The sequence below is a fragment of the Hydra viridissima genome, unplaced genomic scaffold, assembly GCF_058129835.1.
Source record: "Hydra viridissima isolate aposymbiotic clone 2 unplaced genomic scaffold, HvirCarnegie_v1 scaffold_84, whole genome shotgun sequence".
NCBI classification, from domain to species: Eukaryota; Metazoa; Cnidaria; class Hydrozoa; order Anthoathecata; family Hydridae; genus Hydra; species Hydra viridissima.
Window position 1 is genome coordinate 37357 of NW_028324356.1, and position 9123 is coordinate 46479.

Genomic DNA, 9123 nt, shown 5'->3' on the forward strand with positions numbered 1-9123 from the left:
GAAGATGAATAGATGCAACTTTTTAAATTCGTGAGCTATCTCTATCGGTGTAAGGTAGTTTTTGAACAATTTTTCAAAGAAAAGTTAGCCTAGTTTTCTTCTTTTAAGTTTAAATTATGTAGCTTGACATCACAAAATACAAAACTCAAAAAGACAAGATAAAATATAAGATAAACGCAAAATAAAATATAGATGAAACTAAAGTTAGGCTGCATACAAAACCAACAACATAATATTCTACTAGAAAAGTTAGCCTAGTTTCCTTCTTTTAAGTTTAGATTATGTAGCTTGACATCACAAAACACAAAAAGGCAAGATAAAATACAAGGTAAACGTAAAATAAAATAGAAGTCAAACAAAAGTTAGGTTGCATAAATACAAAAACTGCATTGCCAAAAATAGAATTTGTTGTCTAGAAAGACCTTTTAAACTTTGTTTCTTTCGTTTTTTGACTTAGTGAATCGCGATCTGGTTTTTCTTAGGCGCGCTTGTTTCTTAGTTGTTTTTTTTGTAAAGAAACTTTATTCAGACGTTTTTTTTTACGCAACTCCTTTAACATTATTTTTAACAAAGTATTCTTTTATACGTGTTTACATTGAAATAAAACCCTTTGCGTAAATAGAGATAAATTAGAGAGCAAAAGTACATAAAAAGCCTCGCTACTTTGCAGAAGAAGAATTGGATGGCAAGATTCGTGTGCTTTCTCTTTCGTTTAAGGTACTTCTTGAATATTTTTTCAAAGAAAAGTTAGCGTAGTTTTCCCCTTTTAAGTTTAGCTTACGCAGCTTGACATCACAAAACGCAAAAACCAATAAGGCATGATAAAATACAAGATAAACGTAAAATAAAATAGAAGTGAAACAAAAGTTAGACTGCATAAAAACAAAAAAAAAAAAAAAAACATAATATACTTCTATGTATGTTTACATTGATCTAAACAAAATCCTTTGTGTAAAGATATGAAAAAATAGAGAGTAAGAGTTCATAAAAAAGCCTCGCTATTTTGCTGAAGAAGAAATGGATGTCTAGATCTTTTAAAATAAGGAACTTTTTGATTTCTTTTTCCGAAAAATGGTTGGAGCAGTTTTCCTTTTTTAAATTTCACTTATGCAGTTTAACATCACAGGAAATATTATTTTGCTTTTTAACAAACTCTTAAAAACATCAGAAGTAATTCTAAATGCAACTCTATTAAAAGTTTTCACAGAATAACAAAACGACTTCTTTTTTTTTTTTTTAAAGATAAAAAAAAGTTTGAACTATCTTTAAATAAGAAATGTGAGAACAGTTTAACAGAACTTCTTGTTTATTATGTCTTTAGCGAAACAGATAAAAATATTTGCAAAAGCATAGATAAAACAAACTACACAAAAGGCCCATCTTTATTGCCAAACTGAACAAACTTATCTAAACTACATAAATGGTTTCACGATATTGCCATATTGAACAAACTTTTCTAAACTACCCTCTTTTTGAATTTTTAGCTTCATGTTTTTAATTTTGTCTTTAATATGGCTTTGGTAGGAGTACTTTTGCAAGACATGAATGAGCTTGTCACTGCTATGATTTGCCAAGATGCCAAGGTAATCTTTGTACGAGCAACTTGAGCTTACATCTGTAAACACGTCTTGCAAGATGTATGCCAACACCAAAGCTGCACATCGTGGAAAACTTCTGGTGTTGAACCATTCGTTGTGGCCAGGGCAAGCATTCAGCTCTTCAACTATTTCATCTAAAATTTTACAAACTCAAGTCATAACACAAAGTGATTAAATCAAATATTCATTTGGTTCTGAAGTAAGACAAGATTTATTCTGTTTTTTTATTTATTTTTTTTTTGTTGACCTTATTGTTTGCACTGATAGCAATAACTGGTTTTTGAAAGATTACCTAAATGGCATTGGCTAACTTCTGCTTTGTTTTCCTTTGTTCTTGGCTGAGTTGATCCTGAAATAAAATAAAACCATGTTCATTTTTCTAATTCATAAAAACCATCAACAGTTTCTAAGTGTTAGAGATGATAACAAGCTGTGCATGATTTCTAACGGTGATGTTTCTAACTTCATCATTAGAAATCGGGTAGACACAACTTTCTAAAAGTGCACTTAGCAATGATGGCTAGTTTTTGTTAACAGTTAACCATCTGAAATTGTGCAAGAAGAGGTTTGTGTTTATATATCTTTGTATAAATTAGGTTTTACATTACCGATGAGTTCTTGAGTGAAAGATGGCATTTCCAACTTGATTTTTTTTCTTCTTGGATCTTTTACTTCTAAAACATAATCAGTTTTAGTATCATTCACTTGTATAAACATTTAAGCAATCACAGAATTAGTCCTGCAACAAATACATACACACTTCTGTGTTGTTTTTTTGTTTTGTTTTGTTTTTTTTACAGCTCTAACAATAACAATAGGGCAAGGAGTTGATTTGGGCATTTTCATTTTTTGAAAGCGTGTTGAGATTTGCATAAAAATCAAAAATCAAAAATCAAAAAGAATTTACCTCTGGATGTAGAGGCAAGACTTTGGCTAAATAGGCTACCAACAGATTGAACAGCATAAGGTGAGAGCTGCTTTGCAAGAACAGTACCAGCCTGTTGGACAGGAACAGCTGAAACTGGATCAGATGAAAGAAACAAACTGGGTTTGGCCAATGTTTGCTGAAAAGCAACAAGGCTAGGAGTCAGAGGAACAGAAAAGACCTCTTTTGAAGGACAGAAAGCGACTTGCTGAGAAGGAGAAGCAGAAACAGGTTTGGCAACCACTTGCTCATTAAAGTAAACTGGAGAAAGTTTTGCATGGTGTTCAATAAAATCCGGTTCATCAGGAAATAATGTTAATGCAAGAGGAGAACAAGCTGTGCCAACAGGAACAGCTAGAGTCTGATCTACATCCATACAAACAGCTTGTTCGTTAGGAACTAGTTGTGCAAGAGCAGGGGATAGTTCAAGAACTGGACCAGCGATTGTTTGTTCAGATGGAACAGACGAAACAGGAGTTGAGGTAGGTTCACACAAGAAATCTACGGCATGGTCGTTGCTATCCTCTAAAGGAACATTGTTTTCTACAGCTGGAGAAAACGGAACCACTGTGGTACAGCTGAAAGTAGCAGCACATTCTTCAGAGTCAGAACCGGAGTCTAAATCTTCCTCAAAGATGTCCTCAACCTCATGAAAACCGTACTCCTCTGCATTAGTTTGGAGCCAGTCCATCACATCCTTCTCCTTCTTTGGTGGTCTCTCAGACTTTTCAACAGTCAAAGACTCTATGACTCCGAAGGACTGTCCGATGCCCAGGGCAAAGCGCAACTCCTCTGCAGCGTTCCACTGGGACACATAAAAGCTATCCATTGTGTTCCTGCTGTGCTTCATGTAGAGTGTAGCAAACCGCTCGCGATCTTCTTTGCTGTTGTTGGCAAAGTAAGTGGCTATCGAACCGCGAATGCAAGTGGGAGTAAGACGCTTCATGGGAATGTTTACTTGGCTTTTTCTGAAGCAGGACGTCAGGCAAGAGGAGATAGCAGAGGAACCCATCTGGTAAACAGGCACTCTAGTTGCACCGAGTGTCACACATTCGTCTTTGTTGGGTCTCATCGATGGAAAAAGGGGCCTGTAGCAGTCGCTCAACTCCAAAACAGTCTTGGTGTCTGCAGCCATGTAGTGAGAGTCGTTGACAAGAAGGTCTCTGTATCTCAGCAAATAAATATCGATCAACACTTTCAAGTCGTTCGGCACTAGAATGTTTTTGGCTCCGTACTTGTATGCTGTTTTGTAGCGCTCTTGCACAATGCAATATCCACACTCACTCTTCTCAGCAGCCATGTAGTCTCTAATGTTTAAAAGAGCAATGTTAGATTTTCTTAAACTGTTAATTACAGTGACAGAGAGCAGAAGATGGTTTCGTAGAGACACAGCATTGTCTCTAGTCGGTGTAAGAGACGGCTTTCTAATCGATTCCACTAACTGTCTTACGTATGCAGACTTGCCATATTCGTTCAGCAAACTGACATTGATGATGTTGATGCATTTTTTGCTTTTCACAAGGCTCCTCCTCAAAGAACGAAAGGGCCTCAGCACTTTTTGTAACTCCTCCACCTTGCAGCGCAAACGTCGGATGGCCTCATGAGAAAGTCCGAAATAGACATTCCTGGCTTCACTGAAACGAAACAGGAGACAAAGGTAGACAAGGCGGTTGTACAACGTGTGACAAGACATGGCTTTTGTTTGGTCAAGTTCACTCAGCTTGGAATTGAGCTGAATGTTTTTAAAGTGCATGGAAAAGTATCTATCCTCCAAAACGTTGGAATTGGTGAGAGCGTTCGGGTGCAGCGTCAGCGTGCTGTCACAACATGTCAATATTTCAACAACTGCATTTTTGTAGATCTTTGCTTGTGACAAAGTGTTGTTGTTGGCTACCACAAGCCACTTTTCAAAATCTCTGAAGAGCTCATCTGCTGACTGGTAATAAAAGTGAAAAGCATCTTTGTCCAGCTGAAACAAGAGTCTCTTATCTTCTGTCAAGACGGAGGAGTTGGAAACCAAGTGCTTTAAGGAATTAAAATCAGAGTCTAGGACGGATTCGGTGTTCAGCTCTTTGTTTTCTACAGAGGTGCAGTGGTTTGCAGAAGGAGCCTCGGACGAACCAGCAACTGATGAGGGCAAGCTTAAAAGAGGATCAGAGGAAAGAACCGGAGAAGAAAAAGAGGAGGAAGGCCCAGGAGCAGAGGATGCAGAGCCTGATGCAGACGCTTGTTCAGCTACTGGCTTAATACCAAAGAAGGCAGGTCGAATAAATTGAGGGACATAGAGCTTGTCGTTGTCGTATCGCTTTGCCTCTGCAATCTTTTGTTTGATCGTCTTGGAATCGTAGAAATGAGTCTCTTTCAAGTGTATGTCCAGTCGGTCGTAATACTTCCAACATTGCAAACAGGGGTAAGGTTTTGGACAGCCGGACTTGCGTTCGAGACGAGCATGCTGAAACTTCCTGACCATTGCAGAGTAAAAGATGGAAGCTTCATCCAAAGTCCAAGAATGATCTTTTTTAGTCAAGTGTCTTTTAATGCTTGTGGAGGAATGTTTGCACAAAGGCATCGGACAGCTAACAGCGTACCTCTTCTTGGTACCATAGAAAGGTACAACCCTGTTTACGGAGCCACACGCTGCAACTAATGCGGCCCTGACTTTGTTTTTGAGCTTTAAGTCTCTCTGTTCTTGTGACTGCCTTCTTTTCTTTTTTTTCGCTTTAGAGTTCGGAGAAGGGGCAACAACAGTGTTGTTTTCTTGTGAAGAAGACATGTTCAGGTGTTTGTTTGCAACGGTTTATGCTAAAAAAAAGAAGACAGTTAGTGAGAGTGTTTTTCTTCTGCCTGCATCCTGGAATCCTGGAATGTTTACAACTGCAGGGAAGAGCTGTGTTTTTTCGAATCCTCTGCAAAAGAGAAAAAAGAAAGAAAAGAGAGCAACAAGAAGAAACAAAGTTTCCACTAGCAAATGAAAAAGAATGAGAGCAACTAGCATTACATGCATGGTGGCAGCAGTGATTGCTATTATGAGAAGGAGAATGAGAAAAAAAAAAAAAAAAAAGAAACAAATAAATAAAGAGATGGAGTTTGAGAGGATCTCGCAACCATATGACTCAAAGAAAGAAACTGTGTTGAAAAAAGGCAAGAGAGGGCAAATAGAACTTGCTAACAAGGACAAATGACAGACATAACTACAACAGTAACAACTCTCATTGCAAGCATAATAACAACAGCATCAGCATCACTGACTCAGAGAGTGTTGACATAACAAAAAAGAAAACAAAAGTACAAGCCAAGTGGGGGAACATTAACAAACACTCATTGCAACTATAACAACAACAACAACAACAGCAACAGCATCACTGACTCAGAGGGTATTGATAAAAAAAAACAAGCAAAACAAAAACAAACAAAAAAACAAATAAAAAAACAAAACAAGCAAATTGGGTGAACAGTAACAACTCTCATTGCAAGCATAATAACAACAACAGCATCAGCATCAGCATCACTGACTCAGAGAGTGTTGACAAAATAAAATAGACAATAAGCAAGCAAAGTGGGTGAACAGTAACAACTCTCACTGCAAGCATAATAACAACAACAGCATCAGCATCAGCATCACTGACTCAGAGAGTGTTGATAAAATAAAACAGATTATAAACAAACAAAGTGGGTGAACAGTAACAGCTCTCATTGAAAGCATAATAACAACAACAGCATCACTAACTCAGAGGATATATAAAAAAACAAACAAACAAACAAACAAAACAAAAACAAAAAAAAAACAAGCAAAGTGGCTGAACAGTAACAGCTATCATTGCAAGTAAAATAACAACAACAGCATCAGCAACATCATCACTGACTCAGAGAGTGGTGATAAAATAAAACAGATTAAAAAACAAGCAAAGTGGCTAAACAGTAACAACTATAAATACAAGTAAAATGACAAAAGCAGCAACAGCATCACTAACTCGCAGGGTGTTGATAAAAAAAAAAGCAACAAACAAATAAAGCAAGCAAAGTGGGTGAACATTAACACTCATTGCAACTATAATAACACCAACAGCAACAGCATCAGTGACTCAAAGGGTGTTGATAAACAAAAACAAAGGCACAAACAAAACAAGCAGAGTGGGTGAACATTAACAACACTTATTGCAAGCATAATAACAACAACAGCATCAGCATCACTGACTCAGAGAGTGTTGATAAAATAAAATAGATTATAAACATGCCAAGTTTGTGAACATTAACAAACACTCATTGCAACTATAACAACGACTACAGCAACAGCATCACTTACTCAGAGAGTGTTGAGAAAAAAAACAACAAAAAAAACAAAAACAAAACAAAACAGAAAACAGAAGTACAAGCCAAGGGGGGGAACATTAACAAACACTCATTGCAACTATAACAACAACAACAGCAACAGCATCACTTACTCAGAGGATATTGATAAAAAAAACAAACAAACAAACAAACAAAACAAGCAAAGTGGCTGAACAGTAACAGCTATCATTGCAAGTAAAATAACAACAACAGCATCAGCAACATCATCACTGACTCAGAGAGTGGTGATAAAATAAAACAGATAAAAAACAAGCAAAGTGGCTGAACAGTAACAACTATAAATACAAGTTAAAATGACAAAAGCAGCAACAGCATCACTAACTCGCAGGGTGTTGATAAAAAAAAAAGCAACAAACAAACAAAGCAAGCAAAGTGGGTGAACATTAACACTCATTGCAACTATAATAACACCAACAGCAACAGCATCAGTGACTCAAAGGGTGTTGATAAACAAAAACAAAAGCACAAACAAAACAAGCAAAGTGGGTGAACATTAGCAACACTTATTGCAAGCACAATAACAACAACAGCATCAGCATCACTGACTCAGAGAGTGTTGATAAAACAAAATAGATTATAAACAAGCCAAGTTGGTGAACATTAACAAACACTCATTGCAACTGTAATAAGAACAACAGCAACAGCATCACTGACACAAAGGGTGTTGATAAACAAAAACAAAAACACAAGCAAAGTGGGTGAACATTAACAACACTCATTGCAACTATAACAACAACAACAGCAACAGCATCACTGGCTCAAAGGGTGTTGATAAAATAAAGAAATAAAAACAAAACAAGCAAAGTGGGTGAACAGTAACAACTCCCATTGCAAGCATAATAACGACAACAGCAACAGCAACACCATCACTGACTCAGAGAGTGTTGATAAAATAAAATAGATTATAAACAAGCCAAGTTGGTGAACATTAACAAACACTCATTGCAACTATAACAACGACTACAGCAACAGCATCACTTACTCAGAGAGTGTTGAGAAAAAAAAACAAAAACAAAAAAAAACAAAACAAAACAGAAAACAAAAGTACAAGCCAAGTGGGGGAAACATTAACAAACACTCATTGCAACTGTAACAACAACAACAGCAACAGCATCACTTACTCAGAGAGTGTTTATAAATAAAACAAAAAACAAAAACAAGAAAACAAAAATACAAGCCAAGTGGGTGATTACTAACAGCGCTAACAGCAGCAACAACAGTGTCTTTAGAAACAACAAACAAGTACAACAGCAACAACTGCTTTTACAGAGTATAACAATAACAACAACATGGCACTAACAACAACAAAAGGGTTGGAATAAAAACCTGTAGGCAAAAGGAGAGCTGCATTCAGACAAGATCGATTACAAAGAGGCTCTTCTTTAGGACAGAGGAGAAACTGCTTTTGAGGGACAGAGGGACTTTTGTTGTTGTGGTTGTTGTTGTTGTTGTGCAGAAACCAACAAACTTTTATTGAACCGAATATAACCGAATATAACCGAAAGTCTTGTTTGCTTCTGTTTTGTGCCATCAAGAAGGGAAAACAAAACATCACAAAACAAACGAAGCAAACGAAACAAACAAACAAACAAACGAACGAAACAAACAAACAAAAAAAAAAAAATTAAAAAAATTAACAAAACAAACAAACAAACAAACAAGCAAACAAACAAAAACAAATAAGAAAACAGAAAACGCAGTACCGAAACCTCGCCATTTTTTATCCTTCCTCAAGCTTTCTCTGGGCGCCAAAGACCGAGAAAGTTGAGCAAACGTGACGTTGAGGGGGGGGAGGGGGGGTACTTAAGGACAGCAGACCGACCAATGGCACGCTTAGGAGAGACCCACGTGAATGCTACATTTTCTTTCTATGTACGCTGAATCCGCTCAAAGTCTGGAATTTCCAGCATTCACGTGTCATCACTCCAGCCACCAGATTGGCCCACACTTTGCACACTTTCAAGACTAGAAACTCACTTGTGCTCAATTTGAGCAAAAAAAAAAAAAAAACTAAGTCTCGCATGGCGACAACTTTTCCAAAAGCAAACAAAGGCAACGAAGGCAAACGAAGAAAAAACAAAAACAAATAAACAAAAACAAAACCGAATAGGGAGAGAGAGAGTGAGTCGACTCATTTCTTTCGACTGCCTTAAACGAGAAGTCTAAAACGTTTAAAAGTTGAAAACTAAGTTTTTTAAATGAACTGCACCGAAAAACTTTACGACAGTTTAGCTGGTTAAAAACGCAGAG

The 9123-nt window shown here is 36.9% G+C and overlaps 1 protein-coding gene across 1 annotated transcript; it reads right to left on the bottom strand.

Moving 5' to 3' along the window:
• Nucleotides 1–1364: 1364 nt before the first annotated feature.
• On the bottom strand, nucleotides 1365–8652 carry LOC149875971 (uncharacterized). Its single transcript, XM_090075950.1, has 5 exons — nucleotides 8577–8652; nucleotides 2506–5325; nucleotides 2207–2272; nucleotides 1891–1947; nucleotides 1365–1732 (listed from the first exon to the last, which is right to left on the bottom strand). Exons 2-5 carry the CDS (start codon nucleotides 5294–5296, stop codon nucleotides 1413–1415), a joined length of 3234 nt encoding a protein of 1077 aa, XP_089932076.1. The 5' UTR covers nucleotides 5297–5325; nucleotides 8577–8652; the 3' UTR covers nucleotides 1365–1412.
• Between the last annotated feature and the right edge of the window lie 471 nt (nucleotides 8653–9123).

Excerpts from the sequence above, each read along its gene's own strand:
- LOC149875971 (XM_090075950.1), bottom strand. The coding sequence starts at position 5,296 with ATGTCTTCTTCACAAGAAAACAACACTGTTGTTGCCCCTTCTCCGAAC. Across the intron at positions 2,273-2,505 it reads TCTTGCCTCTACATCCAGAG|AAGTAAAAGATCCAAGAAGA; the intron begins GTAAATTCTTTT and ends ATTATGTTTTAG. Across the intron at positions 1,733-1,890 it reads AGTTAGCCAATGCCATTTAG|ATGAAATAGTTGAAGAGCTG; the intron begins GTAATCTTTCAA and ends GTAAAATTTTAG.